This window comes from Pseudonaja textilis, chromosome 1 (genome assembly GCF_049901715.1).
Source record: "Pseudonaja textilis isolate UNSWEBS1 chromosome 1, rPseTex1.2, whole genome shotgun sequence".
In the NCBI taxonomy this organism is placed as follows: Eukaryota; Metazoa; Chordata; class Lepidosauria; order Squamata; family Elapidae; genus Pseudonaja; species Pseudonaja textilis.
Window position 1 is genome coordinate 224,549,668 of NC_141990.1, and position 25,011 is coordinate 224,574,678.

A 25,011-nucleotide genomic window follows, 5' to 3' on the forward strand; every position below is an offset into this window, starting at 1 on the left:
GGAAACTTGCAGATGTCCATCGGCATACCTCAACTAACATTATTTCAAATGTATTGCAACTTCTCAAAAATAAGCTGAAATTTTCAATCAGAATTTTAAATTGAACATTGAAAGTTGCAATGCCGCTTCAATTTCTGTTAATGAAAATTAATAGAAAGTATTTGTCTAACATAGGGTCTACTTAGGGAATAGCAAGTTTCTCAATAGTTTTAGGAGGATCTCTTGCACAAACTAAGATCAGCCAAAGAAATGCTGTGATCAAATTAAGAAGACTTGGAACCTGGAGCTAGAAGATATCTGCATTTCTTCCCAGAAGCAAAGAATTTCCTAACTCACTTCATATAGAAGTAATCTTTTTTACATCCAGAAAAGAAGGAATGCTATTGTGGATGTCACAGAGATGAGAGTCAATAGGTAAATTCAGGCTGCTTGGGATTTTCTGGGTTTTATCAGACTAGTCTGAATAGTTTAAAACTGCTGGGTGTTAAAACCACAAAAAACTTTCTTTATAAACATAATTCTAATAGAAATTATTCATAAACCATTATACCATGATTGGGAAAGGGAATTATTTTTTTCTTTTTCACGATTTTTCAGGTATTTGAGGAACAGATTTCACTTTAAACATTCCATTGGTCACAGGACCAAATTTTTAGTTTTCCTTCATTGATATCCCTTTACATCACAAACTAGCCTCCCATCTTTTACTCCATGAAATTTGCTTGTTATTCAGTAATAATACGGAAGAAGAAATAATGTTATTGTCACACCATGGGAAAGTGGCTTTTCATTCCTCGTCCATGTATTTTTTCAGCATGTCAATTTCAATGCTTTGTATCTTTCGTCACATACAGAGTGAAGAAATCTACCCTGCGTGGATGTTCTATTCTATATTCTCATCCTTCTCCTGCATCCACACTGCGTGACCATGATTCTTAAGCTGAATTTTAATCAGGTTCTATTTTATTTTGATTGAAATCATAACTCATTTGTCATGATAAACATCTTACTCTTGTTTGCATCTTTCCATTGGTCAGATACTGTATGACTCTGATTACTGCCTTCTTTCAGTTTCCACAGAGCTCCTCTGTTTCAATGGGAAACAGTTCACAGGTGACAGAATTCATACTCAGAGGGTTGACTGATGATCCACAGTGGCAACTCATCCTCTTTGTGATTTTTTTAATCATTTATGCTATCACTTTGTTGGGGAATGCGGGCATGATTGTCTTAATATGGATCAGTCCGCAACTCCACACACCAATGTACTTTTTCCTCACTCACTTATCATTTATGGATATCTGCTGTTCATCAGCTATCACCCCACAGTTCCTATGCCATCTTTTAAAAGAGAAAAAAGTTATTTCTTTTGCAGGTTGTTTTACTCAAATTTACTTTTATGGTGCACTTTCCACTGCAGAGTGTTTCCTCCTAGCTATCATGGCCTATGACCGATATGTGGCCATCTGTCACCCTCTACTATACTTGGTCACCATGACCCAAGTAAAATGTTTTCAACTAGTAGTCATTTCCTACATTATTGGCCTCCTAAATTCTTTAGTGCATATCATTCCTGCATCTCGGTTGCTCTTTTCTGGATCAAACATCATTAAGAATTTTTTCTGTGAGGGTCCTGCACTATTACAAATTGCCTGTTCAAATATTAGTTTAAATTATCTATTGATAGTGATATTTATTGGCTTCAATTCATTAGCAACAAGCCTGGTGATTCTCACATCTTACACTTATGTCCTGATCACCATTTTAAAGATGCACTCTGCCAAGGCTCAGAGGAAAGCTTTCTCTACGTGTACATCTCACCTCATGGTCATCACTATTTTTTATGGATGTGGTACCTTTGTTTATGCACAACCTGGAAAGTCTCATTACACAAATCAAATAGCTTCTGTGTTGTATGTAATAGTGACTCCAATGTTCAACCCCTTGATCTACAGCCTGAGGAACCAGGAGGTAAAAGTTGCCTTCAGAAAAATTCTGGAAAAAAAGATTGCATTCCTTTTTTATACCAAACACCAAATACCCTTAGAACTACAGTGACATATATAAATATAGAGGAATATTTGTGTACATTAATAATTACCTGACACGTTTCTACTTGGAAGGTTACTTGAATGAATTTGTCTTGCTTTCATTTAAGGGAGTACTGGATTCATACAATTGAACATTTATGCAAGATACCATTGTTTTTTTCCTAAAATCAATTAATGGCATCCAACTGCTAAATGTTAATGATGCAACCTCAGTGAGCTGCCTGGGCCTATGTATACATGCAGTATACATGTCTGTATGTGTTTGTTTGTTTGTTTGTTTGTGTTTTTCTGTGTGCTCTGAATTGAAATTCCCATGATGATCACTCCGATTGGTACACAATATGGTTATGGACCATCAAGACAGAACTGCAAATTATTTCTTAGCCATTTCATATATGAATGTTTTGCCAATAACCATAGCTGTTTCTTTAATAAGCTGAAGGATTATGTTTTGTTTATTTTGGTTAGTAGAACAGAATTTAATTATTCTTCCAATATTTCACCTATACAATTAATTACTTTTATTTCAGCTAATGGATTGTTACAACAGGGTAGGAATTCAATGACACCTATATACTTTTTAATACCCAGTAATGATGTATCATATTAAAGAAGCAACTATTATGACAAAGATGATGTCCTTTTTTCTTCGTCTTCAACAAAAATATGTTGTATAACTTTCTTTTTCTCTTCCTTTCCCCCCTTCCAACAATCTCCCCTCCCCACCCCCAGCAGGCAGGTTTATGAACAAAATTTTAATGTGAGAGAAATTGTTGTAAAATGGAAGGGATCTATAACTGATTTTCCTCAGTACAATTCTGCTGTGCTCCTCACTTCAGTAAGCTTACCATCTTTGTAGTCTTTGTGGCAGCTATTCTGGATTTTTTCCCTATGCAGAAAAATAAAAACCAATCACCACTAGCATCCCTTTGAATCAGTCTTAAAATTGGACTATTTATAACTTTCTTATAATAATAACAGAAATACATGATAAATAATAACATCAATCAGGAAAATCAAACCAAGTGGAGGATATAGATGAACTCTTTGCTAATCAGTTAGCTGAGATGTGCAGAAATACCTGTGTAATAATGGTGGACTTTAACTACCTTGTATTAACTGGAAAACAAACTTAAAGCAAGTGAGAGATTGAACAGGTTTCTGAAATGCCTAGCTAACAACTTTGTCAACTAAAACGTGGAGGTGGGTACTAAGGGTGAGCTATACTTCATAGGGATGAAATGATGGAGGGAATGGAAGCTGTAGGAACTCTTGAGGAAAATGACCATGTTGTATTAGAATTTGCCAAAATGCAGGCACAGGTAATTGAACAAACTCAGAATAGTATTGTAGACTTTAAGAGAGTTGACTCCAGGAAACTAAGATTGAGAATAAGAAGGATTCCATGGATGGAAATACTAGAAGGAAACTTTTTTCAGGATGCATGGCAAACTCTGAAAACAAACAAACAAAACCAATATCACAGAGGAAGAAAAACAAAGGAGAAATAAAAACAAAGGAATGGTTGCACGGAGAGCTCTCTGACAAACTGAGGAATGAAAAGGACAAGCATGAAAGTGAGAAGAGGGATATATAACTAAAAAGAATACTAGCAAATAGCCCGAATTTGCATGGTTGAAATCAGGATGGCTGAGGTTAGGAAAGAACAAAGACTTGCAACAAATGCCAAAAATAACCCCCCAAAGTGTATTTCAATATAAAACGAACAAAATGATTAGTCCACTAATGGGAGGGCAAGAAGGTGGCATGTTTACACAAAAGGGGGAAAAATAGCCCAATCCATCAAAAGCAGTACAGTGGCAGAAAGAACAGGAATGCAGATCAAAATATGTTTAAAAATACCTATCTATGTTTTGAAAAAGTATGTAAGAAAGGCATTTGACAAAGTCAACCACAGCCTACTTCTTGCTAAGGTAGAACAATGTGGTACCACCAGCAGATGGATTTTCAGTGGACTGAACAACCGCACTCAGCATAAAATCCTTCATGGAACTGCATCTACATGGAGGGAAGCATGCAGTGGGGTACTTCAAGGTTCTGTTCTGGGCCTAGTACTCTTATACATATTCATAAATTATCTAGATCAGGGTATAGAATGGGAGCTAATCAGGTTTACACCTTTGAAGATAGGGTCATAGTTCAGAAGAATCTTGACAGACATGAGCATTGGGACCTATCCAGCAAGATGCAGTTCAGTGATGAGAGAAAAGCAAGGCACGTAGCAACTGTGAGAAGGATCTTGGTGTCCAAATGGCCTATCACTTAAATGTGAGCCAGAGTGTGATGCAATTGACAAAAAAAGTCAATGCAGTTTTAGGCTGCATGAAAAGTGGAATAGCATCAATATCATGAAAAGTGATAATACCGCTCTATCCTGCACTAGTGAGGCCATACTGAGTCAATACAAAAAGGATAATAGAAGCTCATGAAAGACAGATCCAACCTGGAACTAAGGAGAAATTCCTGACAGTAAGAACACTTAATCAATGGAAGCTTGATTCCAACTCCAACTCCAGCTTGCTTCCTGGAGTTGTGCTGCTCCATTGTTGAATTATTCAAGAAAAGTTTGTGTTGGAATACATGTTAGAATGTATTTTGTATTGCAACAACTAGAGAAGTTTTCAGCCAGTAGATGGCAGTGTTTGTAAGTTTATTAGGTATAATCTATAATGAACAGTATAGCCTATGGTCCTTTAGTTCTGAGGAGAGTTTCCTGTTACAGTTAAAACAAGCAGCAAAGCCCATGGCGGCTGCACATTTTATTTGATCTGTAGGGCTATACAGTCAACAGAATTCCTAACAGGTTGAACAGCCATTTGTCCGGAATGAAATAAGGTCTCTTGCCTTTGGAAGGGAGTTGCACTAGAAGACTTCCAATGTCCTTCCAGCCCTATGATTCTATGATTCTAAAAGAAGTTCATATATGCAATCACTCATAAATAAAGATAATCCTCAACTTACAACAATCCATTTAGTGACTGTTCAAAGTTACAATGGCATTGAAAAAAGTGAATTATGACGCTTGGCAACTGACTCATAACTGAAATATCTGTGTTATATTACGGAAAGTATAGAATATACTAGACAACCTACAACCTGCTGGGTTCTCAATGACATTTGGTGGCAGTTCTTAAACATGATCTCCTCTCCCCACCCCCGCTGCCTTTTCACAAGGCAAAATTAGGTTGACCACATATGTTATATCCCATTACCAGATGAGATATAATGGTCATCTAAAATAACTATGTATCATCAATAGAAAAATAACTGCAGTGGCAAATGAACTTCAATAATAAGTCTATATTTAATTTCCTAAGCAGATAAATAAAATGCATGTGTGTAGGCAAAAAGAAGAATTGACTTCCAACTTCCTGCTGAATTTCCCATTGACTCTGCTTGTGGGAAGCTGGCAAGGAACATGGAAAACATGTTTGCATGACCGGAAAGATGCTGCCGCAGCCACTATGAATAAAACTGATCTGAACATCTTGATGTAGTAGGTCCCAGATATTTTATGCATTCTTGAAATTAATGGATTTTAGGTACCTTGTTTGGAAAATTGTGTTCTAGGCTAATGCAACTTGGGCTAATTTGGGAGTACAAACAGATAAAAACAATGCAAGTTTTAATTATGTATTCATCTGCACACCCACCTGATCATAATAATTACTTCAACTGTATTTCAACTTCTGAAATTTAATAAATAAAATAATAGTTTCAATAAAAGTTTCAAGAAAAACCTATTAATTCAACGCCTACTCCAAGGAGCTTCCAGGTGAAGATCCAAAAGTTACCTGCCATTTCTAGAAAGCATTTATCTAAGAATAGAACTACCGAGGGAATACCAAGATTTCCCAGTAGAAAATATTCCCTTGCAGAGACAGCCAAGAAAATGCTGCAACCAAATTAATAAGAAGACCTACAGACAGCTGGAGCTGGAATATACCTGGATTTCTACCCATGCACAAAGGATTTCCTAACTCATTATACATAGAAGCAATCCATCCACAATCAGAAAAGAAGGAATGCTTTAACCAATGAAGATGTGGTTGAGATCAAAATAATTGGGTAAGTTTAGGGTGTTTGGGGGCTTTCGGATTTATCAGGATAGTGTAAGAATCTCAAAATTGTTCTGTATTAATGATGGAGTAGCTATTCTTTATAGACGTAATTCCAAGTCTTCACTGTAATGTCTTATTGTGGATAACAAATAGTAGCTCCCTATTTTTTATGGTTTTTGATTCGGTCATTTTCAATAATAATCAAAAAGAAACATTAATGTTATAATGTATCATCAGAATATTGAGATTGGCACACCCAGTTTTATCTTTTTGGAATTTAATTTTTTATTCCTTCTTCCAAGATCCTATTCAGTGGTGGGATTCAAATGTTTTTACTACCGGTTCTGTGGGTGTGGCTTGGTGGGCGTGGCAGGGGAAGGATACTGTAAAATATCCAGTCAGAGGTGGTATTTGCCGGTTCTCCAAATTAATCAAATTTTTGCTACCGGTTCTCCAGACCTGGTCAGAACCTGCTGAATGCCACCTCTGATCCTATTTCAGATTACAGAAAATAGCTTCTTATGTAGTTCAAATGTTAAAAGAACATGTAATATTGAGTACTGTATGTCTTTTATTTTCACAGTGTTAATGGGAAATAGTACAAGGATGACAGAATTCATACTCACTGGGTTGACAGAGGACCCACACTTGCAGCTGATCCTTTTTGTGATATTTTTGGCTGTTTATGCCATCACCTTGATGGGAAATGTGGGCATGATTGTCTTAATCAGAACCAGTCCTCAACTCCACACACCAATGTACTTTTTCCTTACCGGCTTATCTTTCCTGGATACCTGTTATTCAACAACGGTGACCCCAAAATTGTTATCCAATCTTTTAAAAGAGAAGAAGTCCATTTCCTTTGCAAGTTGCTTTACACAACTTTACTTTTATGGTGTATTTGCCACCACAGAGTGCTACCTCCTAGCTGTGATGGCCTATGATCGCTACATGGCAATCTGCAATCCACTACTCTACTTCATCACAATGTCCCAAAGGAAGTGTGTTCAGCTGATAGCAATTTCCTACCTTGCTGGGATCATTAATGCTTCCATTCACACAATGGCTGCATCTAGACTGTCCTTCTGTGGCCCAAACATTGTTAAGAATTTTTATTGTGAGGCCCCTCCCCTTCTTGCTCTTTCCTGCTCAGATGTCAGTCTTAATGAGCTACTGTTATTTGTATTTGTAGGGCTCAATATAACAGTAACAATCCTGACTGTTGTCACTTCCTATACTTATATTCTGGTCACCATTTTTAAGCTCCATTCTACTGCAACCCGTAGGAAAGCCTTCTCTACTTGTACATCTCATCTCATGGTCATCACCATTTTCTATGGATGCAGTAGCTTTATGTATGCACGGCCAAGCTCTAGGCAGAGTTATCACCTAGACCAAATGGCCTCTGTGTTCTATGTAGTGGTGACCCCCATGCTCAACCCATTAATCTATAGCATGAGGAACCAGGAGGTAAAAGGTGTCTTCAGAAGTATCCTAGAAAGGAAATTTCATTTTCAACACTTTTAAGAGCCATTGCTTTTTGCCAAAGTTTAGCTCTACATAAAAGCTGCTCTAGTAGTAAATTGTTAGCATTGTGTTTCATTAAACAATAAATCACTCGGCTGCATTGTTTTCCTAGAGTTCTAGTATTCATTATATATTTGCTTTTATTTCAAAATAATGTGGTAAATACATTTAACATTTCTTTAAATATTATAAAATCATTGTGTCTTAAATGTTAAAACACAATGATTTTATAATATAGGAAAATCTAGTTCTCTTCCAAAGTTCTTTTATATGGTTAATTTTTCTTCTTCATTGTATATGAAATGATATTGTTGTCTTTTTCTGTAAAAATACCTTGATCTCGCACATTCAAATCCATAGAAATTTTCAAGGCAGTTGATATTACATTTCACATAGCCTGACTGTGACAAATACTGTAGCTGTATAAATTGCTATTTAGACATAGTTTTTGAATCCTTCGAAATTCTAAGTTTGATGATCCATTTTTATAACATGTTCCAGAAATTTAATTTGTACTGTATCAACTACTTTTCCTATAACTAATGGGGCCACAATGCCCATTATATATTTTTCTGAATGTATTATTTAATCCTATCTAGCAGTGGTGGGATTCAAATTTTTTTACTACCAGTTCTGTGGATGTGGCTTGGCAGGATTGGTATGGGAAAGATACTGTAAAATCTCCAGTCAGAGGTGGTATTTGCCAGTTCTCCAAACTACTCAAAATTTCTGCTATCAGTTCTCCAGAACTGATCAGAACCTGCTGAATACCACCTCTGCTATCTACCATTATTAGAAGCTCCACAAAGCCAGCATTTAAAGGACAAATAGTTACAGCAATGCTTTCAGCAATATTTGTGTCACAGTTGCAATCAAAATTATTTCATCTATGATTCTGGGCAATCCATTTCTGTTTTTAGACTAACTATAATACAAACCTTATAAAATAAATCATTTTCAAGTAAAAGATAGCCGTATATTCATTAATTACAAAAGTCGCAAATTTCAGTTCAGATCCCAGTTCAGTGACTTGTAGGATAACTCTACATAATCTACTTGCTTGATGACTCCTTCCTTAATTTGACTAAAATTTAAATCTTCCCATTTTCCATTACCAGAAGTGAAAAAAATGCTACATTATTTTTATGATTCATCTAACTGAATAAAATTTTCAGGAGCAGAACTTCACTAAGAAATTAAATAAAATTACCGTAAAGATTTATTGTTGTGTCTATCCTTACTTACTTACTTTCTTAATCTTTACTGGAATAACAGTAACATTCTGATCCAGTCTGCTTTGAAAGAATTCTGCTTCCCAATGAGTTTGATTACCTGGAATTAATTCAGGTTTGAAAACTCAGCTAAAATTTATTAACTATGGCCTAAGTAGTCTAGATTATTTTAGAAACCAATTAAAATTAGAATCCTTACTATAATGTCGTTTTATGGAAACAACACAGGGCAAAACAAGGTGAATTTATCTTGCTCTGTAATTGGAGTCTTAACATTTCTGGGAGCAAGTAATAAAGAAAAAAAAATAGTACTTGTTATGTTTGCTGGTAGTGACAAATGTTAATATCTTGGTGATTTGCTCATACTAAATGAAAGAATGAGTATGGGTACTGTTGTCCTTGATTACAATTTTCATTTAATTATGGTACAAAGTTATAATTATGCTGAAGAAAAGTGACTTACAATTTGTGCTCAGAGTTAATGACTGTCAAACCACCCACCCACCCTCCATGTGACTGCAATTCTAGCACCTGGCAATTGGCTGACATTTTCAGGTAGTCCTCAACTTAAAATAGTTCATTTAGTGACTGTTCACAGTTACAATGGCACTGAAAAAAGTGACCTTATGATTGCTTTTCACCCTTATGACCATTGTGACATCCCCATGATCATGTGATCAAAATTCAGATGCTTGGCAATTGGTTCATATTTATGACCTTTGCTGTGTCCCAAAATTTGGTAATCACCTTTTATGACTTTCTGACAGACAAAGTCAATGGGGAAACCAGATGCACTTAATGACCGGGTCACTCACTTATCAACTGCAGTAATTCACTGAACAACTGTAGCAAGAAAGGTTGTAAAATGGGGCAACATTCACTTAACAAATGTCTCACTTGACAACAGAAATGTTGGGCTCCATTGTGGTTGTAAATTGAGGACTACCTAAACAAGGATTGCGGCATCTTGTGGTTACACGATCACAATAAAGTGATGTTCTCAGCCAGCTTCTGACAAGTAAATTCAATGGGAAAACTGGACTCACTTAACAACTGTGTCATTCACTTAACAACCACAGGTATTTCATTTAATAACCATGGTTTAAAAAAATGTATGAAATTGGTTTCAATCATGCGATGATTCATGTGACAACCACGTTGCTTAATGACCAAACTTCTAGTCTCAGTTATGGTTGCAAGTCAAGGACTACCTATCTATAAATTTTGCTATGTATTTATGATAGAGATTGAAAAAGATTTTAGTTTTGCGGGATCACGATTAGGTAGAAAAAATATGTCTTCTGAATCAAGTTGAATCATAAAATGATGGCTTAGCATCCCTATCTCCCCAAAGCATTTTCCTCTTACTCTCTTGTATTCTGCTTTTACATTGTCTGTTGCAAGAGATAAGTTAGTTAGCTATATTGGCCAAAAGTAACTTTAATGTAATTCCAGAAGAGTCCATGTCACAACCATATCCTTCTTGTAACTATGGTATATAGCATGTTCTACATTTTCCAAATACAGAGTCTGTTACATTTTAGGAGCAGCAGAGAAGGAAACTAATAATGTTTTGTGTCATTCTATAAAAAAACACAAACTACAAGATATAAGAGTCTGTAGGAACAAAGGAGTTCTCTTGTATTTTTGTATTTTACACAATTCTATTTTTACAGACTTAAAAGTTTCCTATGGCAGTGGTTCATTAAAAAAAAGAATAACATGAACAGAAACAAATCAGAACTAAACATAATAGTATTTCTGTTTTGGGTTGTATTATTCTCTATTAACACTAATGAGATCAGAATCTGCACTAGTGTAAGAATGCATCAGAGTCCAGAATCACTGGCAATTGGGCACATATAATTTATTATAATTATTATTATATATTATTATTATATTTGTATTGAATTTCTTCAGATACAAAGCCATTTCATTTGACAGAAACATCCAGGTATTCAGGATGTATTTCCTGATGCATGATCCCAACATGATCTCCTCCTATTGTTTTGTTTTGCTTTCAAAAATAAAAGAATAAAATAAAATAAAACAAGTATCAGGGAAATGGGAGACTAACTCATGGAGTGCCGTGAGTTCAATATAATATTTTATTAGTAAGTGTGGTTGTATACGGAAAGCCTCACTTGAACTAACTCAACAATGTATGGATCAAATTAACTCAGCTATCTGCTGGAAAGGTACTGTGATTTAAAAGATGTGGAAGTTAATAATAATCATTGTGTCCACCTGAATTGCCAAGAGACAAAAGATGGGCATTTACAGAATCTCTAAATTCTTTTGATCTACATGAACTAGAGTGGATGCTCCTTCTGGTAGGTGTCCTCATTGTTGAAAGGCATTTTTATTGCAAACAACTCTTTACTGAAAATGTCTTAGCTCTTTTCTGCTTAGTGGGCACTCTGGAATAAAAGGCACATAGAATAAGTAGTAAATTATCTGCCTTCCTCTCCTTCTCTGCCTGAAGCAACATTGTTCATACCTCCCATCTGAGGTGTCTGTTTGAGCAACACAGGGGTGGGAGGGGTCAGGGTGGCAGATGAAGGGTTGAGGCCCAGGGAACAATGCAGGTCAAATGTACAAGAGTATGAAATTTGCAAAACCTAACTCAGCATTACCAGGAAAACCAGACAGGAAGCACAACCAGATAGGCTAGTTCTACTTTATTGTAAGGCTACATTAACAGAATCTTGTAAGAGTGGTAAAATGATAAAAATCTCCCAATGCCTTTTTTTTACAGGCTGGAAATTAGGGAGGTGCCCTTCTGAGTTCTTTGCTTTGCTTTTATACATCTGCAGGCTGTGTCCTCTCTAATCGTATTCCCTGGGCAGCACTCCCTCCCCCATTTCCCAGGCACATTCCCATACACTATTACAGTTACAGATTTCAGTTTTAATTTATTTAACTAATTTATACAGTAATTCCAATGAATGCCCAACTCAGGCAGCGTGCTTCTTTAATAAATAATTTAGTAACAACAATGAATAAATTGAAAATGATAAAGAAAAATGTTTAAAGAACAACTGACAAGGACATAAACCCCCAGAAAAGACCATCAAACCACTTCTCAACCCAAAGCCTAAGGAAAAAAGAATTGGAGCTAGTCAAAACACATGAAAAGACTGTTCCACTGTGTGGGAAAAGTTTATGATAAAATATTATTAATAAATAAAGAAGAAGACAGAATGCGATCTCTAGTGAATATTACATTTCTCATTGAGAAATACTTCAAACAATTGCAATTTGGTTTACTGAATCTTGACTGTGTAATTAACACAAATCAGTAGATGGACCACTTTGAAGCACTTTGGGGATACATTCTCCAAGCCATTGTTTTTCTCAGTGGAATTCATTTCTGCATCCCTCTAAAGAGAATTTAAGGAAATATTATTGTCTGCAGAATTGCATAAAGCTGTTGAGTTACTGAAGATTGAAGGAAAGTATCTGAATTTCTTCAGAACAGCAAAAGGATATTTAGTATAAGCTTCAAAAACCTGCAATCAGGCTCTTGAAAAAAATACAGATATTTTAAAATGTGAAACATGCTATTGATATAGAAGAAAACAAGTGAGTTTGATTATCAAAAGGCTGTACAATACTGTACAACTATTGTATTTTGTTGATTTTGAGAGTTTGATTTAGTAGTTCACGAGATGACAACTTACTTCCAAGAGAACTGTTTGGATATTCAGGGGAGGGTTAGATCAAGCCAGCATGGCAAGGATGCAAATTGGTGCACAAGGTCAAGTAATTGTGTAAATATGGTTTTTTAAACAGCTCAGATTGCATCAGAAACAAAGGAGTGCTTGAGAGGAGAACTCAAGAAGACCTCAGGATTTGCAGATTTTTTTGCTTCTGTTTTGTTTTGTTTTTTAATCCTGAATGAATCAGAATATTTAAAAATTCAGTGAGCAATGAATTTACTCGTTTGGCATTGAAGATGAGGTACTTTGAGATGAAACAAACAAATGTTATGTTTATAAAGCTTTAGTGTTTTGTTTTTAACTGTGATTTTAGTAATGGGTAGTACAAAAAAGGCATAAGTAAAATAGAGCTGGCACTGATATGACAAAACCAAGATTAAAAAGAGAAGTGTGTTTATAAGTGAATCTTCAAATATTTTCATAGAAATAGTTCTTAGAATGTGGCCAACAGAACAACTATTTTATAGATTGAAAAACAATTTCTTTCTAGAGCTTATTATATTAAAGCCCAACTTGAAAGATATACAAGAATATATTGACAGTGGTCAATCATCTGTGACAGGAGAATCAATGTGGCTTTGCTATTCATAATTCATTTAATCAACACAAGAAATGAGAAACCCTTGGAATCCAAAGCTGAGCTTCTACAAGTCATAGATTATGTAGATCCAGCAGTGAACCAACAATACAAAATACACAGTTAATAGCAGTAAAAACCTTTCTTCAGTTAGCTTGCTAATTCTTTACTGCAACTTGTCAAATTGTCCTGTGAACAGAAATGTAAATGCAACTAATATTTCCTCTGATATTTGTTGGATGTCATCCCATGTTTAAAGGAGAGTAGGTCTACTCAAAGATTTCATTAGCATTCTAATGTTATTAATTGTTTTTCATAGTCCTGTGGTGAAATTTATTCATGGGCTGGAACTATTTTAATCACATATACGGTAGTAGGATACACTTAATCCATCCTAATAACCATGGCTATTTCATTGTAAAGCACCTCATTCTCAAAGTATGACAATCAGGTTGAAAGAAAATATCTGTGCAGACTGAATATTGCTTCCTCCAAACTGAATATTCATTTATTACTAGAGTTCTTCATTTAAAATGTTTCATTTTCTGTTTCCTTTGCTAGGATGTTAAAAATTGATTCTGATCACAGACTACATTACAAATATTAAAAAACAAACAAAGGGAAATTGGCTGAAATGTAACTATGATTACATGGGAAATAATACACCGGTGACAGAATTCATACTCACTGGATTAACAGAGGACTCACAGTTGCAACTCATCCTCTTTGGGACATTTTTTGCTGTTTATGCCATCACCCTGGTGGGAAACCTAAGCATGATTATTTTAATTAGGATTAGTCCTTCTCTCCACACACCAATGTACTTTTTTCTTACCAGCTTATCTTTTTTGGATATTTGTTATTCTTCCTGTGTTACCCCAAAGTTTCTATCCAATCTTTTAAAAGAGAAAAAGATTATTTCCTATGGAGGTTGCTTTATTCAGCTTTACTTTTATGCCCTATTGGCCACCACAGAGTGCTACCTTCTAGCTGTGATGGCCTATGATCGCTATGTGGCAATCTGCAATCCATTACTCTACTTCATCACAATGTCCCAAAGAAAATGTATTCAGTTGATAGCAGTGGCCTACTTTGCTGGGATCATTAATGCGTCCATTCACACAATAGCTGCAACTAGATTGTCCTTCTGTGGTCCAAGCATAATTAAGAGTTTTTATTGTGAGGCTCCTCCTCTTTTTGCTCTTTCCTGCTCAGATATCAGTCTTAATTATCTGTTGATTTTTGTATTTGTTGGCTTCAATTTAATAACAACAAGCTTGACTGTTCTCACTTCCTACGCTTATATCCTTGTTACCATTTTTAAGCTCCGTTCTACTGCAACCCGTAGGAAAGCCTTCTCTACTTGTACATCTCACCTCATAGTCATCACTATTTTCTATGGATGTCTTAGCTTTATGTATGCACGACCAAGCTCTAGGTCAAATTATAACTTAGACCAAATGGCTTCTGTATTCTACGTAGTGGTGACCCCCATGCTCAACCCATTAATCTATAGCATGAGGAACCAGGAGGTAAGAGGTGCCTTCAGAAGTATCCTAGAAAGAAAATTTCATCTTCAATAATACCCTTAAGAATCATTTCTCTTTGCCAAACTTCAGCTTTAGATAAAAGCTATCCAAGTTGCAAATGGTTTTTTTATTGCGTCTCATAAAATAATAAATCGTTATGCTGTGTAATTTTCCTAGAGCTCTGGTAGTATTATGTATTTGCTTTTAAGTTCAAAAAATTAAATTTGAACTCTAAAGAAGAGTTGTCCTTTTTTTGGGTAGCTATCATGCCCTAGTGATATCCATCAATTAGAAAGGAATGAAAGGCTCTGCTTTTCAGGTTTAAGACAACTTGCTGTGGCCAACTTGCCATGGACAACTCATCGGGGTCAATTTATCTCAGCCAACTCACCACAGGACAACTCACCATAGCCAATTCACTGCAGGACAACTTGTTCCGGGACAATTCAATCCTGTATTAATTGTTTCATTCAGTTACTTTTTTTATTAGTGACCATGCTTTCATAGAAATTATTGTAACTCTTGTATTTCTGGATTGGTTTTCTATTTTATTATTATTGTCCATGGTTCCATCTAAATTAATTTAACTTTTGTATTTGTTGAATTGTCCTGTGGTGAGTTGTTTATAAATAACTAAAGGACAGAACACGTAAGGAAGAGAAAAAAAAACAGAAAAATCGGCTCCCCAGAGTTAGAACAAAGCCAGCATTTTTAAAATTTAAACTGGGCTGCTCTTTTTGGAATATAATTATAAAAACAATTAGATATTTACATTTTAATTTTGTTATATTAGAACCCTAATAAAACTCCATTATTATTATTAGAAATCTAATAAGACTTTTACCAATAAGGAGATATCAAGAATAAAAGAAAAGCATGTTTACTGATTTAACTTTGCATGTATTATATCTCCAATGTAAGATCAACATTTCTATTGAGTCCAATAAACCCAAAGAAAAATATTTTATTTATTTATTTATTCATTCATTCATTCATTCATTTTTCACACTTCTTAACCTCCTACCTTTTTCAGAAAGTGGCTCTGGGCAGTGTACAGTTTTACCTGTTGCTCTTGTGTTATGTTTGTAAACATTATTCTTAATAAATGCATTTAATGCTTCTTAAAAGTTGACACTAATGATTTTATAATATAGGAAAATTCAAGTCTCTACTCCAATTTTTTTAATTGTTAATTTTTTTTCATTGTGGATAAAAGGAAATTGTTTAGTCTGTAAAAACTTTTATCTAGGGCATTCAAATCCATAGAAGTGTCCAAGGCAATTAATATATCTTGTCCAAAGAATAGTATAATAACAAATGTTAATACAGGCTCCATCTGATTCGAAGAATTTGCTAGGATATTTATGATGGAGAGTGGGATGGACTGCAGTTTTGTGTGATTATGATTAGGTATGCTGGCAGAAGAAAGTGTGGTCATATAAAGGATGGCTTAGAGTCCCCATCCTCTCCAAAGCATTTGTCTCTTATTCTCTATAATGGTTTTTGATTGTCAATTGTCAGGGATAAGTCAGTTAATTGAATGTGTCAAGAATCAATAATTAATATAATTCCAGAGGAGTCCTTGTTACGACCATATTTTTTTTTTGTAACGATAGTGTTACAACCTGTTCTACATTCTCCAATTAGATGTTCTTTTGTGCTTAGGAGTAGCAGAGAAGAAATTGAATAATGTTTTGTGTCACTCTGAAAAAAAATCACATACTATAAGATGTTAGTAGGAACAGATACATCCATGTATTTTGCATCTTATATTTATAGATGTAGATAATCTTTCAATGACCCACTAATAAAAAAAATGGTAGTATTGTCCAATATACTGTACTAATGAGGCCACACTTGGAATGCTGAGTCCTGTTCTTGTTGCCCCAATATAAAAGGGATGCTGAAACCCTAGAAATAATATAGAAAAGACCAAAAAAGATGATAAGGGTTCTAGTGGCTAAACTATATGATGAATGGTTAAGGAAACTAGATATGTCCAGCCTAACAAACAGAAGGATTGATATGATAGATGTCATCTGCTACTTGAGGGGCAGCCACAGGGGGAGGAGGGGATCAACATATTATCCAAAGGACCTCAGGACAAGGCAAGAAGCAATCGTGGAAACTCATTAAAGACAGATCCAACCTGGAGGTAAGGAGAAATTCTCTGACAGTATGAACAATTAATCCATGGAACAATTTTCTTCCCAGAGTTGTGGGTGCTCCATTGCTGAAGTTTTTGAAGATTGAATAGGCATTTGTCTGGAATGCAACCAAGACTCCTACCTTGTGCAGGGAGCTGGATTAGAAGATGCCCAATGTCCTTTCCAGCTCTATGATTATATGATTCTATTATTCTCAATACAAATAAATATATGCAATCACTCATAAATAATACTGAGAACTGGGAACAAGTCCATAGACAAGATATGTGTTATGTTATGTTATGTTATATTATGGAAAGTATAAACTATACAAGACAACCTGTGACCTACTGTATCCTCAATGACATTTGGTGTCATCTCTTGAACATGACATCCCCCTTCTCTTTCCACCAGGCAAAATTAGGTTGACCATATGGTTTATATCCCATTGCCAGCTGGTCATCTAAAATGACAATATATCATAAGTAGAAAAGTAATTGTAGTGGCAAATGAACTTCAATAATAAATCAATATTTAATAACCTAAACAGATGAATAGAATGGAATGCCTGTGTGTAGGCAAAAAGAAGGAATGAATTCCAACTTCCTTGACTTTCTAGTGGGAAGCTGACAAGGAACATGGAAAATATGTTCACATGACCACAGGGTGCTTCAATGGCATAACTTTGTGAATAAAATTGGTCTGAACATCCTGATGTAATCGGTCCCAGATTTTTTTTACACATTCTTTAAATTAGAGTTCTTTAAGTTTGTAAAATTGTGGTATGATTTGGACTAATTTGAGGTACACACAAACAAATAAACACAATGCAAGTTTTAGTTATGTGTTCATTTGCACACCCACCTAATCATATCAATTACTTCAATTGTATTTCAACTTCTTAAATTTAGAATAAAAGTTTCAAGAAAAACCTATTAATTCAACGTCTACTCTTAGGAGCTTCCAGGTGAAGATCTAAAAGTTACCATGCCGTTTCTAGAAAGCATTTATCTAAGATTAGAACTACCAAGGGAATACCAAGGTTTCCCTGTAGAAAACATTCCCTTGCAGAGACAGCCAAGAAAATGCTGCAATCAAATTAATAAGACCAAGACCCAGCTGGAGCTGAATATATCTGGATTTCTACCCACACACAAAGAATTTCCTAACTCATTTCACATAGAAGCAATCCACCCACAACCAGAAAAGAAGCAGTGATTTAACCTACTGTAGTATTGTAGTTATGGTTGAGTTCAGAGTGACTTGGTAAGTTGAGGATGTTTGGAGGCTTTCAGGTTTATCAGGATAGTGTAAGAATCTCAAAATTGTTTGCTATTAATGATGGAGAAACTATTATTTATAGAAACAATTCTATGTCTTCCTTCTAAGGACTTATTTCTTCCTTTCATTTATGGAATTTTATTTGATTGTTCTTCAATAATAATCATGAAGAAACATTAATGTTAAAATATACTGTATCATCAGAAAATTGACAATGGCATACCCAATATTATCTTCTTAGAACTTAATTTTTAATCCTCCTTCCAAGAACTTATTTGAGATCATGGAAAATAGCTTCCTATGTAGTTAAGGGAACATGTAACATTGAATATGATATTTTGTTTTCACAGTGTTTTTATAGATGTAATTCCAAGTGTTCACTGTAAGGTTTATTGTGGATAACAAATACTAGCTCCCTATTGTTTATGGTATTTAATTTGGTCATTTTTAAATAATAATTACAAGGAAGAATTAATATTATAATACAGTATATCATCAGAATATTGAGACTGGCATGCCCAGTTTTATCTTTTTAGAACTTAATTTTTTATTCCTTCTTCCAAGATCCTATTCAGTGGTGGGATTCAAATGTTTTTACTACTGGTTCTGTGGGCATGGCTTGGTGGGCATGGCAGGGGAAGGATACTGTAAAATCTCCAGTCAGAGGTGGTATTTGCCAGTTCTCCAAACTAATCAAATTTTCGCTACCGGTTCTCCAGAACTGGTCAGAACCTACTGAATGCCACCTCTGATCCTATTTCAGATTACAGAAAATAGCTTCCTATATAGTTGAAATGTTAAGAGAACATGTAACATTGAGTACTGTATTTCTTTTATTTTCACAGTGTTAATGGGAAATAGCACAAGAGTGACAGAATTCATACTCACTGGGTTGACAGAGGACCCACACTTGCAGCTGATCCTTTTTGTGATATTTTTGGCTGTTTATGCCATCACCTTGATGGGAAATGTGGGCATGATTGTCTTAATCAGAACCAGTCCTCAACTCCACACACCAATGTACTTTTTCCTTACCAGTTTATCTTTCCTGGATACCTGTTATTCAACAACGGTAACCCCAAATTTTCTATCCAATCTTTTAAAAGAGAAGAAGTCCATTTCCTTTGCAAATTGCTTTATTCAGCTTTACTTTTATGCCCTATTTGCCACCACAGAGAGCTACCTCCTAGCTGTGATGGCCTATGATCGCTACGTGGCAATCTGCAATCCACTACTCTACTTCATCACAATGTCCCAAAGGAAGTGTATTCAGTTGATAGCAGTGGCCTACGTTGCTGGGACCATTAATGCTTCCATTCACATAATGGCTGCAACTAGACTGTCCTTCTGTGGCCCAGACATTATTAAGAGCTTTTATTGTGAGGGTCCTCCCCTTTTTGCTCTTTCTTGCTCAGATGTCAGTCTTAATTATCTGTTGATTTTTATTCTTGTTGGCTTTAATTTAATAACAACAAGCATGACTGTTCTCACCTCCTACGCTTATATCCTAGTCACCATTTTAAAGATCCGCTCTGCTGCAAGTCGTAAGAAAGCCTTCTCCACTTGTACATCTCACCTCATGGTCATCACCATTTTCTACGGATGTCTCAGCTTTATGTACGTACGGCCAAGCTCTAGACAGAATTACAATCTCGACCAAATGGCCTCTGTGTTCTATGTAGTGGTGACCCCCATGCTCAACCCATTAATCTACAGCATGAGGAACCAGGAGGTAAGGCGTGCTTTCAGAAATATCCTAGAAAGGAAATTTCAACACTTTTAAAAGCCATTGCTTTTTGCCAAAATTTAGGTTTACATAAAAGCTCTTTTATTAGCAAATGTTTTTATCATTGTGTCTCATTAAATAATAAACCATTATGCTGTACAGTTTCCTTAGGGCTCTCATAGTAACTGTATATTTAATTTTGAGTTCAAAAAATGAAATTTTAAACAATTATCCTATTTCGTGGTAGCTATCATCCCTGAATTATTGTTATCAGTTAGACAGGGATAACAGACTCTACTCTTTGTTGTTTAAAAAGCAAGGAGCAGAGCATGGATGGGACAGAAAAATAGAACAGAGAGAATAAATTCTTCAGAGTTAGAACAAAGCTGGTGTTTATATTTGGTTTAATCCAGGCTGATTTTCCCTTTTTAATGTTCTTAGCTGGGTAGCAGTTATTCAAGCATATCAGACACCTATCGTTCTTGTGTACCTCAGTACCTTAGCAAATGCCACTTGGATCCAAATATAGTCATATTTGGTGAGGACAACTTTTATATGGTACAGAAGTTATTTCAGCTTGCTTTAACAAACTTCCTGAAATTACTTTTAAAGGAGAATTTACCCATTCCAAGGAGAAATAATCTGTAAACTCAGATCAAAACATGCTGTGATAAACAGTGGCACTGGGAATTTATGAATATGTTTGTAAGAAACTGACCACGGGAACATGTGAAAATTAGAAAGGAAATCAAAACCTTGTGTCTTTTGTGTAGGCAACATCTGCTTCCAAAAGAGCTTAATTTGTTGAATTAAGATCAGCAGCAACAAAGCAAGAAAACACAAAGGGACTTTGTAAGTCCCATTACACTGAGATAAAGATGACAAAATGATTCCAAATTTCTGGAAAACTTAGTGATTCCAAACTGATGAAGGCATTTAGCAAATCCTTGTGCACATCGGAAGGGAACTGAAAGGCAATTCATATGAATTGGAGAAAAGACAAAGCTGAGATTTTGCATGTTTCCCCCCTCCCACGAATGTTTCTGGACTTTGTCTCTCGGCCTGCCTATTCACAGCAGAATATACCCTTCAAGAAGGAAGGTTGTGTAGGTTTTTAAATGTGGAGAGGAAGGAGAGCGGGGGGGGGAGTAAACCAATAAAAAAGAACACCTTAAAACAATTAAAAATAAAAATACATCCTCCAATACTAAGCGAAATGCAAACCAATATTATTCAGCACTTGTGACATCTATAATAAATTGCTGCAATACAGTTTTTAAACAAGTTGAACCTGACTCGGAATTGTATTTTCTAGACTTTATATGTCAGCAACTGGCAGTTCCCTTTCCAGTAGGTGTCAACCCACAAGGAACCCCAGCTAATCAAATTTGGCAAATGGATGTAACTCAGTTTTCAACCTTTAAGCCATACTGTTATCTTCATACGTCTATTGACACTCATTCACACTTCCTTTGGGTTACTGCTTCAAAACATGAACGTACTTCAGATGTTAGTTCTCATAGCCTATCCTCTTTTGCTATAATGGGTCAGCCTTCTCAGTTGAAAACTGATAATGGCCCCGCTTATATTAGTAAGGAATTTCAAACCTTTTGTCAGAAATGGAATATTACTTTAGTGCACGGAATTCCTTACAACTCTCAGGGTCAAGCTATAGTTGAGTGAGCTCATTGTACTTTTAAGGCATTGCTTCAGGAACAATTACAAACTGAGTCTGGTCCTTACCATCTACGAAAGATTCAAAATCTCATTGCTGTAGCATTATATATTTGGAACTATTTAACCTTTTTAGATTCTCTTGCAGACTCACCTGTTAATTTGCATTTCGAACTACTGAATCTTTAGCAAGGCCTTTGGTAAAGTATCGCCAAGCTCCAGATCCAACCTGGAAAGGCCCTACACCGCTGATCACCTGGGGTCGCGGTTACGCTGCCGTGGAAGATCCTTCTATTCGACAAGCAGTGTGGGTTCCAGCGCACTGTGTTCGTCCGTATCATGGCATGGCATCAGGGCCTTCACAACCCGATTCCGGATTTCAATCTTCATCTGAACACGGAAGTCCGTCTTCCAAGGTCGACGCACCTGCAACCCATCACTTGGGGCCAGGTTAAATCTACTACATATCAAGCTCAACAACAACTGCAACAGGCCTCATTACCTCAGACTCCTGAAAATCTTGTTGCTGCTGTTTTTGCTATTATTACTGCTAACTCTGTTACCATTTTACTTTGTATTTTCTTGTTTATGGTTAATGGTGTTTCTGCTCAAAATGATACTTCTGTGGTTCGTCTTAACCCTAATTTGTGGGTTCGTCATGCCCAATACATATTTATGACCCATGGCACAAATATTACTTTATACTATGAGCCCCCAATGGCATTTGGTCAAATTTCTTTTACCCCTAACTTGATCATGTCTTCTATATTTATTGTCTCACAACTACAATCTATCTCACACTCCTGGCTATTTTCTACACCCCCTATGCAATTGAATTCTGTCCGTTGGCGTTACTTGAAAGTTAGTCAATTTACAAGGGGTCTGTGTTTCTGTTGTCACGCTAAACACATTTGGCTTCATAATTGGTCTGATTATGATGCTGCTCAGCACATATTTAAAAAGCTAGGGAATTATAGTTATTGTTCTGACTACTATTGGTTGACAGGTACCTTTAATTCTTCTTTGCATGGAATTAACATAGCTTCTGATATGTATCCTGACAATTTTCCTATTTTTAATGCCTCTGATCAATCTAATACAGGATCGATATGTGCTGGTTGGCAGCTTAAGGATCCTAATATGTGGTTCTTTTTTGATAAATATGCTACTAATGTTCATCCTCAGAATTATCAATGTGCAACTATAGGTTATTTTACTCTACCTGTTCAAATAGGTACGCTCCCATCAACTCGATAGCGGCGTTCCTCTCTGGGGCCTACATGTAATGATGAAGTCATTATTGACACACAATTGTCTTCTGGTTCTACATTTGGCCATGCATTGGCAGGGGCCGTTACAGGAGTCCTTACTCTAGGCTCTTATCCTGGCATAATTGCTCAAGAAAACAGACGATCTATTCTTGGTCTCACCTGCAGACTTGAAAAATCCATCAATGCTACCGCTGCTATTATTGGTGATTTGCAGCATGAAATAGAAGACTTAAATCAAGATGTCTTACAGCAGCGTTTTGCCATAGACTATCTTTTAGCCCATCAGGGAAGTTCTGTACGTTAGCTGGACACTGTGGATGTGCTGTGCATTTTCATTCTTTGAATAAAACTATTGAGGATGAGTTTGCCAATTTATAATCATACATTCAAAATAATATCCATGCTCATTACTCACCTTTTGAGGGGCTAACCAATCGGCTCCCTGATTGGCCTTGGCTCAGACAGTTTTTCTTTTATGCTATAATTATTATTATTGTACTAATTGCAACCTGTTGTTTTATTCAATGTATTCCAAATTTATTCGCATTGTTTCGTCCTGCTTCCCCCTCTCTTAATCCTCTACAATTGCGATACATTCATAAATCTTTGAATCCTCCATTTAAAATAAAAAAACAAGGATATGTAGAGTTGTAATTGCAGGAATGTTCCAGTCTTGGATGGCAAACCTCAGATAAAGAATGTTTCCAAGCAAATACAACTCAGGTAAATAAAGTCACTAATCTAAAGGAGGATTAGAGAGAGGAAGTAAACATATGTTAGACTTTAACTAGAGATAATTAATAGTATAGATTACTGTGCTAAACAGTAACGAAAGTTAAGCAGTAACCAAAGTTAACCAGTGATGGAGAATAACTAAAAATGTGTATAAATGCAAGACTAGACTCCAATAAAGATTATCATGATTCAGTTGTTCATGATCAAACAACTCGACTGCCTCATCATTACAACAGTCCCTAATAAGACTGTTTAACCAATATAAAATTCAGGCTATGTAATACATTTATATTATATTTCCAATGTAAGACCAACAACCAGTTTTCTTAAATATCCATTGAATACAATAAACCCCAAAAAGACTTTCAACACATTGACTTTTTTTTAAATTCATAAATACTATTTCAATAAATACATTTAATATTTCTTAAAAGTTGAAATCAATACTTTTATAATACAAGAAAATCTAGGTTTCTGTTCCAATATTTATTTTTATTGTGGATGAAATGGATTTGCTGTTTTAGTCTCTAAACAAAATCTTAATCTAGGGCATTCAAATCCATAGAAGTTTCATCCTACATTTCACAGCACATGGGTATGACAAATACTTTAATGGTTTATATTGCTATTTAGATATAGTTTTTGGAATCTTTCAAAAGTCTTGAAAGTTTGATGAGAATCCACTTTTATAACATGTTTCACAAATTTAATTTGTACTATATAAAGGGCTTTTCCTATATCTAATAAGGTCACCATGTCCATTACATATTTTTCAGAATGTACTGTTTAATCTATTTACCAGTTATCTGATATTACGAGAAGTTTTGCAAAGTCAGCATTTCAAGTACAAATTATTGATAGTAATAAATTCAGCAACATTTGCGTCACAATTGCAATTGAAATGATTTTATCTATGATCCTGGGCAATCCATTTATGTTAGACTAGCTATAATGCATACCTTATGAAATAAATCAGTCTGGACAAATAATGTGTGTTAATTAATTATCATTGTGTGTGTGTGTGTGTGTGTGTGTGTGTGTGTGGAAAAAGGTATGATGAAATACTATTAATAAGCGGACAGAAGTGATCTCTATTTAATGTTACATTTTCCACTGATAAATATTTTTGAATAGTTGTGATTCGTTTGACTGAACCTTCACTGTGTTATTAAGACAAGTTAGTAGATGGAGCAGTTTGAAGCACTTTAGGGAGATATTTCCCAAACCATTGTTTTTCTCAGTAGAATTAATTTCTGCATCATTCCAAAGAGAATTTAAGGAAATATAATTGTCTGCGGAATTGTATAAAGCTTTTGAATTGCTGAAAATTAAAGGAAAATATCTTAATTTCTTCAAAGGAGCAAAAGGATGCAACTACAAGTTTCAAAACCCTGCAATTAGAAGCTTGAAAAAATAGATATTATAAAATGTGGAAGATGCTGTTGAGCTGAAAGAAA

General features: G+C 35.4%; 4 protein-coding genes across 4 annotated transcripts; all 4 read left to right on the top strand.

Annotated features, from left to right (window-relative positions):
• The first annotated feature begins 1,095 nt into the window (after positions 1-1,095).
• LOC148128050 (olfactory receptor 5J3-like) lies at positions 1,096-2,058 on the top strand. The gene has a single exon (XM_087926757.1). It carries the CDS (start codon positions 1,096-1,098, stop codon positions 2,056-2,058), a length of 963 nt encoding a protein of 320 aa, XP_087782883.1.
• Positions 2,059-6,712: 4,654 nt separating this feature from the next.
• Positions 6,713-7,660, top strand: LOC113448849 (olfactory receptor 5J3-like). The gene has a single exon (XM_026719663.2). The coding sequence runs from the start codon at positions 6,722-6,724 to the stop codon at positions 7,658-7,660; it is 939 nt and encodes a 312-aa protein (XP_026575448.2). The 5' UTR covers positions 6,713-6,721.
• Positions 7,661-13,841: 6,181 nt separating this feature from the next.
• Positions 13,842-14,774, top strand: LOC113448815 (olfactory receptor 8D4-like). Its single transcript, XM_026719622.1, has one exon. The coding sequence runs from the start codon at positions 13,842-13,844 to the stop codon at positions 14,772-14,774; it is 933 nt and encodes a 310-aa protein (XP_026575407.1).
• A 4,218-nt stretch (positions 14,775-18,992) lies between these two features.
• Positions 18,993-19,931, top strand: LOC113448850 (olfactory receptor 5J3-like). Its single transcript, XM_026719664.1, has one exon. The coding sequence runs from the start codon at positions 18,999-19,001 to the stop codon at positions 19,929-19,931; it is 933 nt and encodes a 310-aa protein (XP_026575449.1). The 5' UTR covers positions 18,993-18,998.
• The last annotated feature ends 5,080 nt before the right edge of the window (positions 19,932-25,011 follow it).